The sequence below is a fragment of the Eschrichtius robustus genome, chromosome 1 (assembly GCF_028021215.1).
Source record: "Eschrichtius robustus isolate mEscRob2 chromosome 1, mEscRob2.pri, whole genome shotgun sequence".
NCBI classification, from domain to species: Eukaryota; Metazoa; Chordata; class Mammalia; order Artiodactyla; family Eschrichtiidae; genus Eschrichtius; species Eschrichtius robustus.
In genome coordinates this window covers 52,899,491-52,921,059 of record NC_090824.1, presented here as the reverse complement: position 1 = coordinate 52,921,059, position 21,569 = coordinate 52,899,491, and the positions used below count along the sequence as shown (strand labels likewise).

The 21,569-nt window shown below is 36.6% G+C and overlaps 1 protein-coding gene across 1 annotated transcript in view; it reads right to left on the bottom strand.

Annotated features, from left to right (window-relative positions):
• Positions 1-21,569, bottom strand: part of MDGA2 (MAM domain containing glycosylphosphatidylinositol anchor 2) — an 814,342-nt gene that overhangs the window by 238,486 nt on the left and 554,287 nt on the right. Inside the window, exon 6 of the mRNA XM_068545716.1 lies at positions 13,990-14,259. Coding sequence (XP_068401817.1) covers positions 13,990-14,259 — 270 coding nt within the window. The remainder of the gene's footprint in view (positions 1-13,989; positions 14,260-21,569) is intronic.

Sequence of the window (21,569 nt, the reverse complement as noted above, 5' to 3'; positions counted from 1 at the left end):
AACTTTAGCAGAAAACATAAGAGTATATTTTTTATTATCTAGGGTTAGGAAAATTTTTCTTAAATAGAAAAAGAAATATTCTATTTCTTAAATAGAATTTAAAAAGATTTCTTAAATTCCTTAAAAAAGTTTTGATAGTTCAGACTGGATCAAAATGGAGGACTTTTACTCATTATAGTATAGCATTAAGATTGTGAGAAGGCAAGCCACAAAGTAGAAGGAAATATTTTTAATAAATATATTCAATAAGTGACATATAAAATATATAAGGAACTCTATGCATAAAGAAGAAAGATACAACCCAAAAAGGGGGAAATAGGCCAAAGACTTGAAGAGGTGACTGACAAAACTAATCTAGGATGTTTAAAGTCAGAATAGAGGTCACATTTTAGTGAGGCTGTGAAAGAGGGGCAGAGAGAAGCTTCCTGAGAGCTCTAAATTCTCTGCTTCTCAATCTGGGTGCTGCTGACACAGATGTGTCCACTCTGTAAAAGTTAATTAAGGTATATACTTATAAAGTCTACAATTTCTGTTACACTTTAATAAGTTAAAATAAAGTCATATCTTACACTATATTTTTTAAGATAGTGCTTTAATATACCCAGATTATATAATCAGCAAGCAGGAGGGTACTGTATGACAATAATGTATTAAAACTAAAAATAAATGCACAGGGTCACCAAGTCTAGACTTCCATTACTGTGAGAGGAAAAAATTACTGAACCAGAAACTTTGTATCCTAGTGAACATCATTTATTTCTCTGGGCTCTCACACCAAATAAACTTCTAAATTAATAGGCCAACTGCAATCAGTTACATGCCTCCCTTTTTAGGTTTTCCTACTTCTCTCAGAATAAATTAATAGTCAGTATGAAATGAAATGAAATGTGCCATGCTAAAAACAGTCCTTCAAAATAAGTTTCTATAAAGAAAGTCAGCATTTAACCCATAGTGCAAGAAGAAGCTATAATATGATTTTATAAGCTCTTTAGACCACACACACACACACACACACACACACACACACAGGATAATTAGGAGAAAGTTTAGGAAGATTGATAACAGCAACATAAATATCTATTTTTTCATTCTCCATCATCCCGGTTTCATGTCTTGGACAACCTGACAGGGTATCTTCTAGAGCTACTGGGAACATGGAGATTGAATAGGAATCAAGAGGGCCATACATGACAAAATTGTGCTCATCTGACTGTGTTCATTGACTCCATAGGCTCAGTGGATGACTTGGGGGAGGGAGCACATCTTAGAAGCCTAAAAAAGAGCTCTTACTATTGGAGTGAATATTACATTTCAAAATTAGGAAGCACGTTGAAAAACTTCAATAAACAAAGTGAGCTTTGCTATCAAAAGGAGTATGGAGGTTCACAGGAATGAGTCTAAGATATTGACTAGGTGAACAATTGAGATTCACAGAGAGAGATCACTACAACCCAGGAGACAAGAGCTCATAAATATGGACCACAGAAAAGAGGCATTGCTCTAAGTTTCTAATAAGTACTTCCCAAGAAGGGCCAGATGACAGACTTTTCCCAAGATACAGAGAAAGATGCATGTCAGGTTAAGAACTACTAACATCTGAAACTCTAAGAAATATGTCAAGAATGATTATAACCTAACATCAATATTGTATCAAAATGTACAGTGTTTTTTGGAATTGTGTGTGTGTGCGCCTGTGTGCACGCATGAGTGTGTAGTTTTATGCATCTTTCAATTTGGCTATAAGGGAAGCCTTTACCTAGGCCAGAGTTTCTCAACAGCAGCGCTATTTACATTTTGGACCAGGTTATTTTTTGTGTGCAGGCTGTCCAGTGTATCGTAGGGTGTTTAGCAGCATCCTTGGCCTCTATCCTTTAGATGCCAGTGGCACACCAGCACCCCCAGTCATGACAATCAAAAATGTCTCAGTACACTGCCAAATGTCCTCTAAAAGGAAACACTGCCCCCAATTCAGGACCACTGACCTAAGCAGATAAATAAAATGCCACCTCTCTCTTCTACCTCTTTTGTTTGCAATGGGTTCCCATCATCTACTCAATGATGGCTGACACTTGAATGTGAATTTTATTATCCCTGTGCATGTTAACTAAATAAGGTTATGTGGGGCATAAATTATAGAAAGAACCATGGAAAGACCAATCCTAATGTTTGCATGACTAAAAAAAAAAACTTCTCTAATTAGAAAAAAGTAAATGATTTTTTTTAGTAAGTTTAAAAAGTATTTTCCTAATTTTTGGATTTTGGAAATTAATTAGTTAGTTTTGGAATGAATTTATGGACTTTCCATGGATAAATTTTCTCTTACCAGTCATTCATACTTGATTGATTTTAACAGGTACATTTTCATTAAGATGGATTTGAATGACTGGGTTGATGATTTCCATGCACACACAATTTTCAGATAAATATACTTGCTGAGACAATAAGGTTAAAAAAAAAGAGAAAAAGAGAAAAGATTCTTTGAATGCTAAAATTAAGAAATCATCTTACGGAGTCTAGATGAGGAATAATTTAAGAATTAGGTTGATGGTCACTAGAAATTTCCTGAAGCATTTAGAAAAAGCACTGATGTTGGAAGAACACTGGACAGAATTCAAATGGAAACAGAAAACACAGTAAACAGAAAATTTGGCAGGTTGACTAATTAAATTAAAAATTTTATATAAAATCTTATGCAACTCAAGACTGCAAAATATTAACCTTTAAGCATTACTTCAAAATCACAAAATAAAATGTATAAATTACTTAGTTTCTGAAAATATTTACTATAAAATATGGAAGTTGAACACAGGTTTTTCTTTTAAAGGCTATCAATAGTTTCTAATATTTCAATAAATAAGAAAACGGAGAAAGTTCAAAAAGCTAGTTAATGCCACCATTCTGGACAGCACAGGAAAGAGACACTTCATTTCTAAATATATAAGGATTCTCATTTCTCAAAGACCATCTCAAATGCCACCTTCTTGGGAATTTTCCTCTATCTCCCTAATCAGAATTAATTGTTTCTTCATCTGAGCTTCCAACAGCACATTGTCTATGCTTCTATTGTGAAGTTATCTTTCTTACGATCTACGGAGGGAGTTGCCCCGATGATTTTCTCCCTGTAAGTGTAAGAACTCCATGGGCTCGGGGATTGTACTCATTCCTTTTCTGTCCCTTACAGCAACTGACACAGATCTAGTGTGGAATAGAAATTTTCTAAATACCTACTGAAAGTACCATTTACATTTATCTTCCTGGTTTAATATCCTAAGGTAAGTAAACAATAATTTTTTAAAAAAGAATTTTGTTTGAAAGTTCAGTGTTTTTTAGTAATCATATCTATACTGCCATGTATTTGTACTCATGCATTTGTATGAGTAAATTTGTAAGCAAAAATAGAGTGACTAAGTCCAGAAAGGGGCATAAGGTCAAGGTACGTTTTGATAGTATAGAATCATAGATGGTTAGAGCAAAAATATCTTAGAAATTATTCACTCCAATTTCTTAGTGTAGAGTAAAGTAAGCAGAGGCTTCTTTACATACTTGTGATCTGGTAGCTAATTTAAAGGAAGCCAGAACCATATCATAGATCTCTTTCCCTATACCTTACTGCCTACAGACTGTTTAACCCGCACAAACTAAGTGTGGTGAGCCAGTAGGCTTGGGAAATAGGTGCCTGCCATAACAGGATAAAAAATCTGAATCAGGAGTTTTCAAATTAGTATCATAGTTTTGGCCGTGTTTTACAACTGTAGGGTATCTAAAAACCAAACCACCCCCCTGCCCCCTGCCAAAAAACCTATAAAATGCCTTCAAAGAAACTGACGAAAGAAATTTAAAAATAATGTTACTGAATAAGATTCTTCTTTTCTGGATGTTAACAGGTATTGACTTTTAAAGCACTACTACCAACTGGTACATCTCCTTTTGACTAGAGTAAATATGACAGAAATTCCAACTACCAAGCAGGACAACCTAAGTTTTAATAAAATAAAATGTATGACTAAGCTGTATGTATACAGTTATATAAAAGTAATTATAAGATTATACAATATGTAGATAAACTTTTTTACTTGAAATTGTATCTTAAAATTCCTCATATGTTATTTCACTGAACAAAGATGTTAGATTTATCTCATTTGTAAGAGTAAAGTGAGTTATCTATATTCAGATGAGAACTACCGAATTGGTAATTTTTAGATTTTGTACAGCCCTGATTAATTTTTTAAAAGATAATAATGAAACAATTTCAGAGCTAAAAAACATAATATACTAAAATTCTCTCTGGTGTTTTGGGGAGATGTAATTATACAGAATATTAAATTGGGAAAATAGAAATAGAGCACTTAATCTATATGTGTAATCGGGACACCTGCACACAGCAGACAGCTTTGCTCTTGGAGAATGTTAAAGGATTAGTTTTCTACAATTTCAGCTATTATCATTATAGTTTTTACTAATGAAAGGTCATGGAAGAAAACTATTGATGACTGGAAATTTAATTTGATTAAATGCTTGGGAGGAACTGCAACAACCCTGTAGTTGGAAATTCACAAATAATTTACATTTAGAATGCACTGTAAGCTAAATATGATCAATTCTTCCTGGAAAATTGACAATTAACTCTGACTGAATTACTGACCAATAGCTTGAAGGTATATACTTTTCAGCAAAAACAATGAACACACTTTATAGGTCTTGTTTTGTTCCTTGTTTACACTAGTTGTCTTATTTGTGCAGTTATTTTGTATCTTTGTCATTCATAATTCAATTGATCTCTTTTAAAAAAAATTTTTTTTGATGTGGACCATTGTTAAAGTCTTTATTGAATTTGTTACAACATTGCTTCTGTTTTATGTTTTGGTTCTTTTTTTTTTGGCTGAGAGGCACATGGGATCTTAGCTCCCCAACCAGGGATCGAACCTGCACCCCCTGCATTGGAAGCCAAAGTCCCAACCACTGGACCACCAGGGAAGTCCCTGATCTCTTATGATTAACAGAAATTCTTTAACATTTTTGTACAATAATCTGTAAGACTGCCAGTAAAAGTAACAGAGTCATGCTCAGTCCTTCAAATATAATATTATCTAGAAAATCATAAACTACAAACAGTATGTTGGTTAGAACTTGAAATTAAAGTATGCCCACCATTACTGGAGAAAAAAGTACTGATTAGCAAAAACACAGAATTTCCTCCAATCAAAAATGACTGTATACTTGGGAGGTAAATGGTGTAATTGGGAAGGACTGTATAGTGTTGGGGATTTTTTTTTAATAAACATAAAAATGTATTCAATTTACAACCCAGAAAGAATCCTTAGTAAGTTTTTGGCAAGGCAAGGGTAGAGGAAATAGAAAAGGACATTAGTCAGTTCAATTTGGAGAGGAGGAGGAGGAATTATACATTTTTAAAAACTTGGCTAAATTTTGAAAGGCACTATGGTACCTTGATTAAGACAGTGGCCCTGGAACCATACTGTGTGGGTTTTGAATCCCAGCTTTGCTGCTTAAATAAGGCTTATATTTGGGGGAAGTTACTTAACTTGCTCCCTCTTCAGTTTTACTATCCTTTAAAATAGGAACAGTAATATTTTTTACCTCATAAATATCTGGGAATGATTAAAGAGTTCATGTACATGGTGTGCCAGGTAGCCCAGTACATGGTAAGTGCTCAAATCGATAATAACTATTACTATTACCTAAACAGAACTGGCATACTCAAAGGTTTGAAATTTTTTTTCATAGAATTTTTGAATTACAAGATTTTTTTTGGTAATAAGCCTAAAGATCATTTTGAAATGTTAGCAGTGCTAATATTTGATATATTTCCATTAAATGAGTTCTGAACAAATATGTTTAATATAAAAATTCAGGTTTTTAAAGATCTCAGTCCTTTCACGTGGATATACTAGAGTTAGGCAAATCAACACTTTTCCGAACAGAGGGTTATGATATTCCTGGAGGTTACAGTATATATTTTTGTACAGTTAGGACGGTGTATATTCATGGCTCACTGAATACATATTGACTTCTTCCATAAAGGTTAAATCTATTTCAATATTGACAAGTGTTTTTTCTCCATATTAGGAATCTGAGATCATAGCTAACAAAGATAAGCTGGAGAAATTCTAGAATTCAAAGAGGAAATATGTTTAGGACATCACTTTTGCAGAGGCTATGGGTTCAAGATAGGGGCTGATGAAATTGAGGAGGAAAGGGGAAAAAATAGAGGCATAAATGTGCATTGAGGCAGCATGGGAGGTATGATGTGAAGAATATGGCTTGTGGAGTACACTGCGTATTGTGGTGGCTTTAAAACACATCTGCAGATGATCTGACACTCATCCCTCCAAAAGGTGAAGATACTTGATCTCCTCTTGGAACCAGGCCAACCTTTGGCACTGCCTTGATGAATAGACAATAGCAGTAATGACACTGCATGACTTCAAAGGCTAGAACTCATGCAGCTCTTGGAACCCTGGTTCTGGGAGCCTGTAACAAGTCTGGCTACCTTGAGGCTGCCATGCAGAGAAACCATATAAAGAGCCTATTGAGAATGAATGAGAGAATGAGAGGCAGATAGGCAGAGACAGAGAGAGACTGACCTAAGGAGCCCAGATGTTTGAACTTTTTAGTCCAGGAACCAGAAATTTGATTGGAAAAGCTTTGAAGATGATTCCAGCCCTGCCATCTTCTGAGTGCAATTATATGAGACCCTGGATTTTTTAGCTGAGTCTCTCAACCCCCAGATTTCTGAGTAAAATAAATAAATGCTATCATGTTAAGCTACTGTTTTAGGGTGGTTTGTTACACAGCAATGAATGATTAGAACAATGTGGCCTTTCACATGATCTAGTCACATCACACAAATGTTTAATATGATTTAACATGTATATAGAATTTCCTTACTTTGCTTGATATCATTTATTATACACAGGGTATCAAAGGGTGATAGATGTCCAAAAGAAATATCTAATGTAAGCCAGTAAACTTTTATAAAAAGTGATTCATTCACTCAACATATACTTATTAAGAATCTACTATATGCTGAGTAATTTTTTAGACTCCAGGGATGTCACTGAGAAACACAACAAACAGACAAATTCTTTGTCACTATATACAGTGTCATAAAAGAGACAGGCAATAAATTTTTTAAATGTATAAAATAACTCCAGGTAGTTATGTGATAAGAAGAAACAATAGATCATTCAAGGGATTAGGGGTTGATTATCTAAGATAGGGTAGTCAGGGAAGATATTTCCCAGAAGACGGTTTTTGAAAATTAACACCCCAGGCTGAAAGAACAGCAAATGTTTAAGTCCTGAGTTGTGAAAAAGAACAAGAAGAATAATGTGTCTAGAGCAGAGTGAGTAAAGAGGAAAGTGACATGAGATGACAATGAGGAATGTGAATTCCATTTTAGGCGAGATGGGAAGCCATGGGAGGAATCTGATCAGGGGAATGAGATGATTTCAATCACTCTGGCTCTTGTATGAATGTAACAGAGATGGCTAGCTGTTGACCAAAATCCATGCCCTCGTATACCTGGCACGCAGTGGTGTGATTATGTACCTAAGGTCTAGCCAACAGAATGTGATTGGAACTAACACATTTCTGGCCCATAAAAGTCTCCCATGTGTGGATCATTCAAGCTCCTTCCCACTTCCAGCTGACAGAGATGGAGGTAATACTCAGAACAACCTTAGCAGCCGCAGTTTGAAGATGGCAGAAACATCATCTCCCTAGGTGCCTAATGACTGCATGGAATAGACTCTCTTACTCCTACACCCGCCCCCGCCCCCCACAACACCAATCATAGACAACACCACTGCCAGCATAATCAACTAGGAAACACCCTAAACTTTTTCTTGAAAAAAAGCTAAAGTAATTTTGTTTTGAGTAATTACATGTATGGGTCTATTTGTTAACTCAGTCAAGTCTACCTTATCTAATACAGTGGCTAAACAGCCCCTTCTAAAAGAGGGGCTGGACTGGAAAGAAGATTAATGAAAAGACTATTTTAATCAACTAGGGGAAATATACTGATAGTTTACACAAGGGTGGTAACAGTGAACTTGGTAAGATATGGTCAGATTCAGAGTATAGTTTGAAGATAGAACCAGAAGGACTTACTGATAATCACATTTAAGAATATCAGCTAGAAGTTTTGAAAATTCTTGTAATCCTTCAATACTCTTGTGAAACCAGATAATAGAATAGACTTTTCCTGATTCACTTTTGACTGAGAACAAAATCCACAGAATTCCACAATGAGTGTAAGACAAATCTCCTTCTTATGCAGAATTTTCAAAGAAACTCCATTCTTTGATTCTTGGATTTTATAGAAATTAAGCACATAAAAAGTGGCAGAGACCAAATTTGTTTGGAAGGATATCTTTGGATAAAACTGTGAGATGAAGCTTCTTCCAGGCCCAAGGCAGCAAGAGAGCCTGTCTATTTCATCTCAGTCCTAGTGAGGGACTTTTCATGGGACCAGCCAAAGCTCTAAAATATTTTTCCTGAAATGATGCCTGACATATCTGAGGAAACCAAAACCTGTGTGACAACAGGATAGAGGTGGCTACATTGGAATCTGTGTGCTCTCACAGAATTTATTGGTAAGAGCTTCTGCTTACAGCTGTGAGTCACACACGGAAGGAGAGGTAGTACGGGCTTCTTGTCTTGGGCTCTGTTGAGTTGGCTACCTGGAGGAGAGAGAGAAGCTCTCAGCAGAAAGGCAGTAGAGGTAGGGCATGAGATGCTCAGGGAATGTGGCACATCAGTGGTCTTGGGAGAATCCGTGACTAGAGAGTTCTCCTTGGTGCACACAGATGTGCATCTCTTCTAGGTAGAGGAATCTCTCAAGAGTCCATTAATGTGCCAAGGAAGAAAAAAAAATGTTTTATATAGAGAAGACCTTCCTACCCCGCCCCAAGCCAGGAAGGTCAGAATCTGGCTATAAGGTCAGAATCTGGCTATAAGGTCAGAATCTGGCTATCAGATCAGGGATGGGGTGGTGGAGAGGAGGGTAGAGAATAGACAGACAAACAGGAAGAAGCCAACCACACCAGCCCCTGTCCCCTTTCCCACTGCAAGTCTCCAGCCCAAAGTGGACCCAAGCTGGGCAGGGGAGAAAATTTTACATTAAATCAGGTTTGGAATTTCATTACTATTTTGGAACGTGTATCCAAAACACTGAACTAAATGCATGATTGTGACCTGAATGCACTGTAGGCCTCTCTATTTCTAATAACGAACAAAAGAGTTATGGGGCCTGCCGACTTTTCTTCTGAAGCAGGGGAAGATTAAGCCACTGACCACAGGACACTAAGATACAGTAATGTCTTGGTCATATTATGAACCATGTTTGCTCAAGACAGTGGCTCATTCAATTCATGACGGAAGAGAAATGTGGGCATTTCTAAATACAGTGACTCACAACAACAGAGAACTTTAGGTGGGAAAGTTTGGAAAGCACTGACCTCAGGCCACCCCACATGCACCTAGGAAATCAACATAATTTTCTTATCAAATGTATTAAGCAACTGCTTCTCTCCTGACTTGAGAGAAATGTGGCTCAATCACAGCAACTTCTTAAAGGATCATAAGAAAAGGCACTGCTGCTATATTTATGAATGCCTAACAAAATTTTAAAACATACGAGAGTCTTCTTCAGTTTTGGAGCTTGTTATCTACATGGAGGATTATCTACATTATTTAAAGTGTTCTCTTTTTTTTTTTAAAGTCAAGTGCACTCCAGAAATGTTTCTAGAGTTTTATTCCTGTCTGCATCCTACAATCTTATTTTGTTCGTGGATATTCTCAAATGGCAGTGGGAATTCTATGCACAGGATACTGTCGTGATTGTTCAGAAAACCTGGTCTGTGGATCTTGATTTAATGACAGAAGGGAATGGGGGGAAAATGAACCTAGAGTTCTGTTTTTGCTGTATCCATGACACAGTTAATCTAAGACACTGCAGAGGTCTACAAATTCAGAAGATTTGAAAATAATTTCTTTGATATAATAAGAAGAAAACCATTTTTCTTTAACTGAATTTCTTGGCCTGTGTGGCAGAAATCAAATGCCTCATATTATTGTAGTAGTTTTTCTCCCCACAGTTGAACCTAGGACTCGTTAACCAAGGCTACTTCTATATTCAGTAAGACTACATACAAACTCAATTTTATGAATTATGTAAATGCCACTGCTGAGAAGTTCTACTGGTAATATAATATGACTATGCAAATGTACACTTCAGATAAATTTAAGGCATAAAAAAGAAATTACAAATTGGAGAAGTACATTTTTAAGGCTCTATTTATTTTAGGTCATTCACGTCAAAACTGAAAACTGTCTTTTGTAAGAACACAGATGAGAAATTCTAGATGAGATGGGGAGGAGCAAATCATTCTGGGAGCATCTATTGCTGTGAATTGAGTTAGTTCTTTATGGAGGGTACCTGAGCAACACCAACATTTTATGCTAGACATTTTGCCAGTTGTACCGGGATTCAATATAGTTTCAGATGATCCTACGATCAAACTAGATTTAGAAAACCATAGTCATCAAAGACTGGGATGAAAACTGATTTAGAAGTTGGGTTGGTTCTGATTGTGAAGTTTTAGGAATAATTTAATCAATTGATTTTTATTTTATTTTCCTTTTTATGTATGCTAATGGGTGATACATGGTTTAAAAGAAAACCTAAGTATAACAAATCTGAAAGACTTCTTTCAATAACATTTGATCTCATAGGAAAACACTGTGGTAGCTCAATTGGCATGATGTTTTATTTTATAATGATACATAAAATAATGGTATATCTTGCAATTACTAAATATTGTATGGCTTAGAATTTTGTAGCAGATAGTGCAGTATCCACAGCGTCTTTTTTTTTTTTTAATTTTTATAAACAACAGCAATTTATTTATCACAATTCTAGAGGCTGGGAAGTCCAAGATCAAGGTGCCAGCAGGTTCAGTGTCTGGTGAAGGCCCACTTCCTGGTTCATAGACTTTTTTTTTGCTATAATCTCAAATGGTGAAAGGAGAAAGGGCGATTTCTTGGGCTTCTTTTTTTTTTTTTTAAATCCATGTGGCTTGTGGGATTTTAGTTCCCTGACCAGGGATTGAACCTGGGTTGGGCCTCTTTTATAAGGATACTAATTCCATTCATGAGGGCTCTACGCTCACAACCTAATCACCTCCCAAAGGTCCAACCTCCTAATACTATCACCTTGGGGATTAGGATATAAACATATGAACTTTGCAGCGGGGGATACGAACATTCAAGCTATAGCAAGGTGCTATTGGAATGTAGTGGGTAGAGGCCAGGGATGCGTCTAAACATCCTACAATGCACAGAGCAGTTCCCACAAGAAAGAATTACCATCCTAAAATGTCAGTAGTGCCAAGGTTGAGAAACCCTTGTTCAGATTTATCTGATTGTTTACTTATGATTAGGTTCAGGTTTGACATTTTTTTGGTGAGAAACCTACATAGGTGATATTGTGGCTTTTTAGTAAATCTCATCAGGAGGCTCTTCCTGTCAAACTGTCCCTTTTGGTGGTCCCTAAGTCTGATCATTTGGTTACAGTGGAGACTGCTGAATATCTCAACTGAAAAGCTACCTTTCCTGCTTTGTAGTTAGTTAAAAACTACAAAGGGGTAGCTTGTAGTTTGGGGTGATACTTGGAGATCTTGTGAATATTCTATTGCCTCCAAATATTTTACCCAATAATTCAGCATCCATTGATAATCCTTGCTGGAACCAACTATTACACTGGGGATTGCAGAATGGTTGTTTTCTTTTATTCTACCATTCCTTCTATGATTTTTACCTGGGATCCTTCTGTAAAGAAGAGCTTTTCATTTCTATTTTTCTTTTTCATTTTACTATTACTATGGAATAATGAAATTTTAATTTAACATATTATAAACCATTATCATCATTAACGCATTTCAATACTCAAATTGCCACTAATTTGGCCAACGGGAGTCACTTTAAGCTGTCTCCTATGTCCTTTTGACATTTCCCTTAGTCTTTGAGCTTTCTTTAGTCTTCTTTTTTTTAAAAAAAGATACTTTATTATTTTTATTTTTACTTTTCATAGTTATTGACCACCTTCCCCACACTGTACATCTCACACCCATGACTCATTTACTTTGCAACTGGAAGTTTGTACTTCTTAGTCTCTCTCACTTATTTCTTTCCTCCCCCACCCTTTTTTTAGCCTTCTTAGTCTTCTTTGCTTTCTGGCACAAAATACATCCCAGGCTCACCTTCTATTTTCCCAGCCCCTGCCCTGGAATCATCTATTTCTCCAAATGTTCCTTTTTTTTTTTTCAAGGGGGCATAGTGTTTAGAACCAAGAACTGGGTGTCAGATATGTTCATTGCTACTAGAGTATCATTGCTTCTAAGCTCTTTCAGTTGACAGAACAAAAATCATGAACTCTTGAAAAACATATACATTTGAAAAAATCCTAATACCACCAATTCAAATTCAACAAATACCACTAGATCTCTGTCCTTCTATATTTGTATCTTCCTTCTCCCACAGTGGGAACCCTGGTTCTCAATAAAAGCAATATATATTTGTGCGTTTGTTCTACCCTATAATATATATCCAAAATGGTTTGTGGATTACTCCCCAATAATGTTTTTATTAGCCCGTGTTTTATCCCTTCCTTTTGTGAAAAAATGAATACAGATAGAAGCACTTCCAGAATGGCATAATAAAGGTCTCTGAAAATCTGGTCCTCCATACAAGCAACAAACACACAGGCAAAAATGTCAAAATCAACTTTTTCAGAATTCTGGAAATTAACCGAAGCCTTGATAAAATTCGAGAAGGATTTATTCAAGAAAAACAGCTAAAACTAGGTAAGAACAGAAAGCTTTCTGGCATTTTAACTTACTCTATTCTCCTTCCCTTCTCCTAAGCTTTGCAGTAGACATGAAACTAGTAGCTATGAAATCCACAGTGTCTTGATTTACACTGTAACATCTTACAATATTTTGACTAGAGTATATTTTTGGCCAAGTAGCATATTTCTGATAGTTTGGGTGGTAACAGATAACTATGGTCACTAAAACCACCACAGTCTATGTTCACAGAATCACAAGCGTTTATCTCAATGTACTCAGATATGTTTTGCTTCCATTATAATCCTTCATTAATGATAAATTTTCATTTGTCTGCTGGAAGAGTTCTCTTGGGCATATGGATGTCTATTTTAACTTTAGAGGCCTTGGTGACCATCCTCCATCCCCAGCCCAGGACCACACCAGGTAAAGTGAGACATGAAGATGCATATGCTTTCCTTGCACAGTGACTTCACCTTCTCCGAAATGGAAGGTTAGCATCTCTTCCACAGGGAGCACCAGCACACTAGCTAGAACACCACTGCTGTTGACTTAGTGAACCACCTTTTATATAAATTCCTCAAATAAACTTTACCTTTTACTAACTCTGACTTTTCCATGACCTTAGCTAATCTCAGTCTGTTAAAACTCTACCCAGCCTACAAGACCTGATGCAAATGTCATTAGATAGTCCCTAATAACTTCAGCCAGAAACCACTGTAATTTTTACGTTTATAGCTTTTACTCATGCTTGCCAAACACTGCATCTTATGGCTATAAATTGATATATATATTTTTTCACTATCTGAGAGTAGAATCCTTGAGTACAAGATAATGTTTTATAGATCTCTATGTAATCCCACAATTTAAAGCTCTGCATGTAATAGGGTTTCAATAAATATTTATTAAACATTAAATTGGTGCGTTTGTTAAATCCTTAAACTAATACACAATCTGTATTACAATGCATAATGCTCTATGCCACATTTGGATTTTAATCATTTTTTTTTACTAAGAACATATTATAAAACTATTCCATAGTATCACTAAAAATATGTTATGAAAACTATTCAATGCAAATATAGAAATTTATGCTGTAACATTCTCTATGCAAACTTACCTCTCACAATGATGTTGGTAGACTTTTTCGCAGGGTTTCCCACATTATTATTGGCGATGCAGCTGTAAGTACCAGCATCTTCTGAGGTGATGGCAGGAATGGTTAAAGTTCCTCCATTCAAAACAGTCTTTTCAGGCAGAGTCCCAAAGGACCTGACCCAGGTGAGAGAGGGTACAGGCTCTCCTCCTGTCGTAACACATACTAATGTTATGGCCTCTCCAGGATTTACAACTATAGGGTCATCCACCAAGAGTTTAATTGACGGAGATGCTAAAAGACATAAACAAAAGAACATGAACCTATTTAGATCTACTACAACTAGAGTAACAGTATGCCTTATATTTCCTCAAAAAATTAAAATGAAATATTGTTCTCTTGTGCCAAAATCTTACTGTATTAGTCAAGTTTAAATCATGTAGAATGGTTACTCATTTTAATTACATGTTATAAACCCATGGAATTGTTTTAAGATCTTACACATGGAGAAGGGAATTAAAATGTATGTATTCTTGGATTATTGTTCCAAAATTAGAATGACAAGAGGGATTAAAGTTTTAAAACAAAAATCCCTTTCTCTTTTAATGTTGACAATCTCTTTTGTCCTTCCAGGTATAAATATTGCAGTTGTTTAGTCCTTGTATTTTCATGGTGAAGATTGTCATTTATTTAATTTTTGGATCATTCTGAGGTGAAATGATACATATTTTGCAACCTGAACACAACCAAGTAAGATAAAAGATCACTGGAGGTTTTTACTAAGCAGTGGGCCTGGTTTTTCATCTTGAAAGGAATAACAAAATCATGTAATTTAAAGCAGCCCCCATATTTCCTCTCTAACCTCTCTGTTCAGAAAGTTTAGGCAATGAGTTTTCATAATCACTGCTTTAAAACTTAGAAACAAAATAAACCACTGTTCAAACATAGTCACCAAACTATGACAGCCACCACTCCAATGTCTGGGTTATAATAATCTCCCCAGTGAAAATAAGTTGTTTGCAACTTTTCAGGTAAAAAAAATTGTAGATAAATATCCATTCAATAAAAAATGCTGTATTACAGACTTTTCATCAAACACTCAAAGTAGAAACTGCACAAAAACTCTGTTCACATACAGAACTTTTTTTCTGCTTATACCACAGTGCCAGCCTATATAATGCATTCCTAAATAAAAACAGGGGGAATGCATTAGGCCAATGTTTGAGTTCACACATTCAGAAATATTTGATGCCAAAGTTAAAACTGAAATCTATCCATATTGGGAACACAAAGTGTTCAATTGTACTGTGTAATTTTTTTAGATATTAATTTCAGCTTAGAGTTGGACAGTGCTTTTCTCAGAATACAAGGTAAACTCCTTGTGTGATTCAATATTGTCTGTCTTGTTTGAATACAATGGAATACTACTCAAGCATAAAAAAGATGAAAACTTGCCTTTTGGGACATGGATGGACCTTGAGAGTATTATGCTAAGTGAGATAAGTCAGAAAGACAAATACCATATGATCTCACTCATACTTGGAATATAAAAAACAAACAAAAACCCAAAATATATGTACAAACCAAACGAAACAAAAACAAACATGTAGATACAGAGAACAGAGTAGTGGTTACCGGAGGGAAAGGAGCAGGGGGAGGGTGAAATGAGTAAAGCGGATTAACTGTATGGTGACTGATGAAAACTAAATTTTTGATGGTGACCATGATGTATGGTACAAAGAAGTAGAAATATAATGTTGTACACATGAAACTTATATAATATTATTAGTCAATGTTGCCTCAATAAAAAATAAATTTGAAAAGACGCCAGAGGAGAGCAAGAAGACAACTCCACATTATAATTATGGTTCTGTGGAATAGGTATGGAATGCCTGGAGGACCTTTTTAAACATCATTGTTGCATGCTGGCCCTTCTAACATCATCTTAAGGAACACAGAAGTTTCCAAAGTATCTTAATTGCCCTTGTGAGATGTTGACTTGAAATTATAAATATCTATGATAAACCTGTTGGGGAATTCACAAAATGAAAATAAGAGGCAAAAGGCATTGCAATTTGGTAGAAAAGAAAGCATCTCAAAGAGTTATTTAATACTGTTAAACTGATAAAAAAGAAACTACTAATTAAATATTTTTAAAATAGATATACTTAATTATTGACATAGCATTATGAAAAACTAAAAGAAATCCCTATAGCTTAGTTTGAGGTAAATAATATAATCTTACAAAGCTATTTAGTTAAAATACAATTGTAGACAGTCCAACAGTTATATTATATTAGTAAAACTCATTTGTTTTACATCATGTTTTAGTAAAATTAAAAGTCCCAAGGCCTGAGGGCCATTAATAGCATATGTTTAGATTACGGAAACACACAATGGTGACATTAAGAAATATTTGCCCCTGAAATTGACTTGTATAAGGATGAGTTGTTTTTCTATTAGATAGACAATATTTAAAGAAAAAGGTTCAAGAGAATTTCAAAGCTCATAAAATAATATATAAATAACGAGACCACTGTTTTACCTATAGTGCATTGCAGAAGTGTATTCACAATCCTATTGAAATTTCTCTTTTCCAAATCTAAATTGAAAACAGTGCACTGTCCAACTTAGTTTTATTAAAGATGGCATTATTTTCTCTGATAATCCCTGATATTAAAAATATCCCACAAAGACCCCAAAATGGGCTAATGCTTTCAAGACTTTAGAATGCTCATACATATTTTAGTAACAAAATTTTATAGCTTTAAATTCTAAAGAGATAAAGGTGAAATTGTTGTCATTTTGTTCTAGCGTGTTATGTTTGATTCTATAAATATCAGCTTTTTTAAACTATGAGGCTATGCTTAAGAACCATAGGGTCATTGGATTCATCAAGCTTAAGTGTAAATCATGCCATAGAGAAAAAAAATTAAAGTAGGAAAAACATAAAAAAATATTTTTGGGTATTATTAAAAATATTTTAAGAAGAGATTTCATCCTGGGCTAGTTAAGTCCCTCACTATAAGCTTCCATAGCCCCCTTATTTTCCCTTTCATATCACATCTTATAACATTAGCCAGGCTTCCACCATGGCTCTTCAGACAGAAGCATCATGACTGCGTTCTCTGAAATATGGCCTGATAGTTGAAAGGTAAAAGCACAAATTCTGGAGAACAATACCTGGGTTCTTGACTCTGCTATTATTTAATAACTGTGTGCACTTGGGCTAGTTCTTCTACTCCTGAGTGCCTCAGTTTTCCACTGTTGAAATGGAGGAAAATAATTACCTGTCTTACAGAGGTGAGATGATTTAACACGTGTTAAGTGCTTACAATAGTACCTAGTACAAAACATGCACTGAAAAAGCATTTTATTTTGTCATTATTTTCATTATCACCCCCATACCCTGGTCCTGTGCTTCTACAGCTACTGTGCTTAATAAATATTGGTAAGGCAAATCAATAAGTGGGCAAATGAATAAATGAATGACTAGTGTAAAAAATGTAGTCACTAAACAATATAATTTTTATATTTGACTCTGAAGCATTTGACAGAGATATTTTAAAACCATTTTAACTTTTGGAGGTCCTACGCCATATCACAAAAAACAAATTTAAATATACCCATACATTTTGAGGACACATAATAAAACATCTATTAATTTTGTTTTATTGATATATTATAATTTGTAAGTTGAAACTATTGTTTTTCAAGATTAATTTTCGTAGTGCCTTTAAAAGCTCATAGGCAGGGAGACCTTCAAGATGGCACAAGAGTAAGATGTGGGGATCACCTTCCTCCCCACAAATACATCAGAAATACATCTACATGTGGAACAACCCCTACAGAACACCTACTGAATGCTGGCAGAAGACCTCCAACCTCCCAAAAGGCAAGAAACTCCCCACGTACCTGGGTAGGGCAAAAGAAAAAAGAACAAACAGAGACAAAAGAATAGGGATGGGACCTGCACCTCTGGGAGGGAGCTGTGAAGGAGGAAAAGTTTCCTCACACTAGGAAGCCCCTTCACTGGCAGAGATGGCAGGTGGCGGGGGTTAAGTTCCGGGGCCACAGAGGAGAGTGCAGCAACAGGGGTGCAGAGGGCAAAGCAGAGAGATGCTTGCACAGAGGATCAGTGCCGACCAGCACTCACCATCCTGAGAGGCTTGTCTGCTCACCCGCTGGGATGGGTTGGGGCTGGGAGCTGAGGCTCGGGTTTCGGAGGTCAGATCCCAGGGAAAGGACTGGGGTTGGCTGCGTGAACACAGCCTGAGGGGGTTAGTGTATCACAGCTAGCCGGGAGGGAGTCCAGGAAAAGGTCTGGACCTGCCTAAGAGGCAAGGGACCATTGTTTCAGGGTGCATGAGGAGAGGGGATTCAGAGCACAGCCTAAATGAGGTCCAGAGATGGGCGCCAGCCGCGGCTATCAGTGCAGATCCCAGAGACAGGCATGAAACGCTAAGGCTGCTGCTGCAGCCACCAAGAAGCCCGTGTGCAAGCACAGGTCACTATCCACACCTCCCCCCCCCTCCCTGGAGCCTGTGCAGCCCACCACTAACAGGGTCCCGTGACCCAGGGACAACTTCCCCGGGAGAACACAGGGCGCGCCTCAGGTTGTTGCAACATCACGCCGGCCTCTGCCGCCGCAGGCTCGCCCCGCATTCCATACCCCTCCCTCCCGCCGGCCTGAGTGAGCCAGAGCCCCCTCATCAGCTGCTCCTTTAACCCCGTCCTGTCTGGGTGGGGAACAGATGCCCCCAGGAGACCTACGAGCAGAGGTGGGGCCAAATCCAAAGCTGAATCCCAGGAGCTGTGCGAACAAAGAAGAGAAAGGGAAATCTCTCCCAGCAATCTCAGGAGCAGCGGATTAAATCTCCACAATCAACTTCATGTACCCTGCATCTGTGGAACACGTGAATAGACAACGAATCATCCCAAATTGAGGCGGTGACATTGGGAGCAACAATATATATATTTTTTTCCTTTTTCTCTTTTTGTGAGTGTGTATGTGTATGCTTCTGTGTGTGATTTTGTCTGTATAGCTTTGCTTTTACCATTTGTCCTAGGGTTCTGACTGTCCTTTTTTTTTTTTTAAGTATAGTTTTTAGCGCTTGTTATCACTGGTGGATTTGTTTTTTGGTTTGGTTGCTCTCTTCTTTCTTTCTTTTTTTTAAATTACTTTTTAACTTTATTTTTAATAATTATTTTTTATTTTTATTTTAATAACTTTATTTTATTTTTTTAATTTCTTTATTTCTTTATTTCTCCCTTTTATTCTGAGCCGTGTGGATGACAGGGTCTTGGTGCTCTGGCTGGGTGTCAGTCCTGTGCCTCTGAGGTGGGACAGCCGAATTCAGGACATTGGTCCACCAGAAACCTCCCAGCTCCACATAATATCAAATGGGGAAAATCTCCCAGAGATCTCCATCTCAACGCCAGGATGCAGCTCCACTCAACGACCAGCAAGCTACAGTGCTGGACACCCGATGCCAAACAACTAGCAGGACCAGAACAAAACCCGACCCACTAGCAGAAAGGCTGCCTAAAATCATAATAAGGTCACAGACACCCCAAAACAAACCATCGGACGCAGACCTGCCCACCAGCAAGAAAAGATCCAGCTTCATCCACCAGAACACAGGCGTTAGTCCCCTCCATCAGGAAACCTACACAACGAACTGAACCAAGCTTAGCCACTGGGGGCAGACACCAAAAACAACGGGAACTACGAAACTGCAGCCTGTGAAAAGGAGACCTCAAACACAGTAAGTTAAGCAAAATGAGAAGACAGAGAAACACATAGCAGATGAAGGAGCAAGGTAAAAACCCACCAGACCAAACAATACATAAGGCAAATGCTAACAGCCATAAAAGGGGAAATCGACAGGAACACAATCATAGTAGGGGACGTTAACACCCCACTTTCACCAATGGACAGATCATCCAAAATGAAAATAAATAAGGAAACACAAGCTTTAAATGATACATTAAACAAGATGGACTTAATTGATATTTATAGGACATTCCATACAAAAACAGAATACACTTTCTTCTCAAGTGCTCATGGAACATTCTCCAGGATAGATCATATCTTGGGCCACAAGTCAAGCCTTGGTAAACTTAAGAAAATTGAAATCATATCAAATATCTTTTCTGACCACAATGCTCTGAGACTAGATATCAATTACAGGAAAAAACCTATAAAAAATACAAAACAGGGGGAATAAACAATACACTAATTAATAACCAGGAGATAACTGAAGAAATCAAAGAGGAAATCAAAAAAATACCTAGAAGCAAATGACAATGAAAACATGATAACCCAAAACCTATGGGAATCAGCAAAAGCAGTTCCAAGAGGGAAGTATATAGCAATACAATCTTACCTCAAGAAACAAGGAATATCTCAAATAAACACCTAAACTTACACCTAAAGCAATTAGAGAAAGAAGAACAAAAACACCCCAAAGTTAGCAGAAGGAACGAAATCATAAAGATCAGATCAAAAATAAATGAGAAAGAAATGAAGGAAACAAGAGCAAAGATCAATAAAACTAAAAGCTGGTACTTTGAGAAGATAAACAAAATTGATGATCCATTAGCCAGACTCATTAAGAAAAAAAGGAGGAAGACTCAAATCAATAGAATTAGAAATGAAAAAGGAGAATTGACAACTGACACTGCAGAAATACAAAGGATCATGAGAGATTATTACAACCAACTATATGGCAGTAAAATGGACAACCTAGAAGAAATGGACAAATTCTTAGAAAAGCACAACCTTCTGAGACTGAACCAGGAAGAAACAGAAAATATAAACAGACCAATCACAAGCACTGAAATTGAGACTGTGATTAAAAATCTTCCAACAAACAAAAGCCCAGGACCAGATGGCTTCACAGGCGAACTCTATCAAACATTTAGAGAAGAGCTAACACACTACCCTTCTCAAACTCTTCCAAAAAAAAATATAGCAGAGGGAGGAACACCTCCAAACTCATTCTACGAGACCACAATCACCCTGATACCAAAACCAGACAAAGATGTCACAAAGAAAGAAAACTACAGGCCAGTATCACTGATGAAAATAGAGGCAAAAATCCTCAACAAAATACTAGCAAACAGAATCCAACAGCACATTAAAAGGATTATACACCATGATCAAGTGGGGTTTATCCCAGGAATGCAAGGATTCTTCAGTATATGCAAATTACTCAATGTGATATACCATATTAACAAACTGAAGGAGAAAAACCATATAATCATCTCAATAGATGCAGAAAAAGCTTTCGACAAAATTCAATACCCATTTACGATAAAATCCCTCCAGAAAGTAGGCGTAGAGAGAACTTACCTCAACATAATAAAGGTCATATATGACAAACCCACAGCCAACATCATCCTCAGCGTGAAAAACTGAAACCATTTCCACTAAGATCAGGAACAAGACAAGGCTGCCCACTCTCACCACTATTATTCAACATTGTTTTGAAAGTTTTAGCCACAGCAATAAGAGAAGAAAGAGAAATAAAAGGAATCCAAATCAGAAAAGAAGTAAAGCTGTCACTCTTTGCAGATGACATGATACTATACATAGAGAA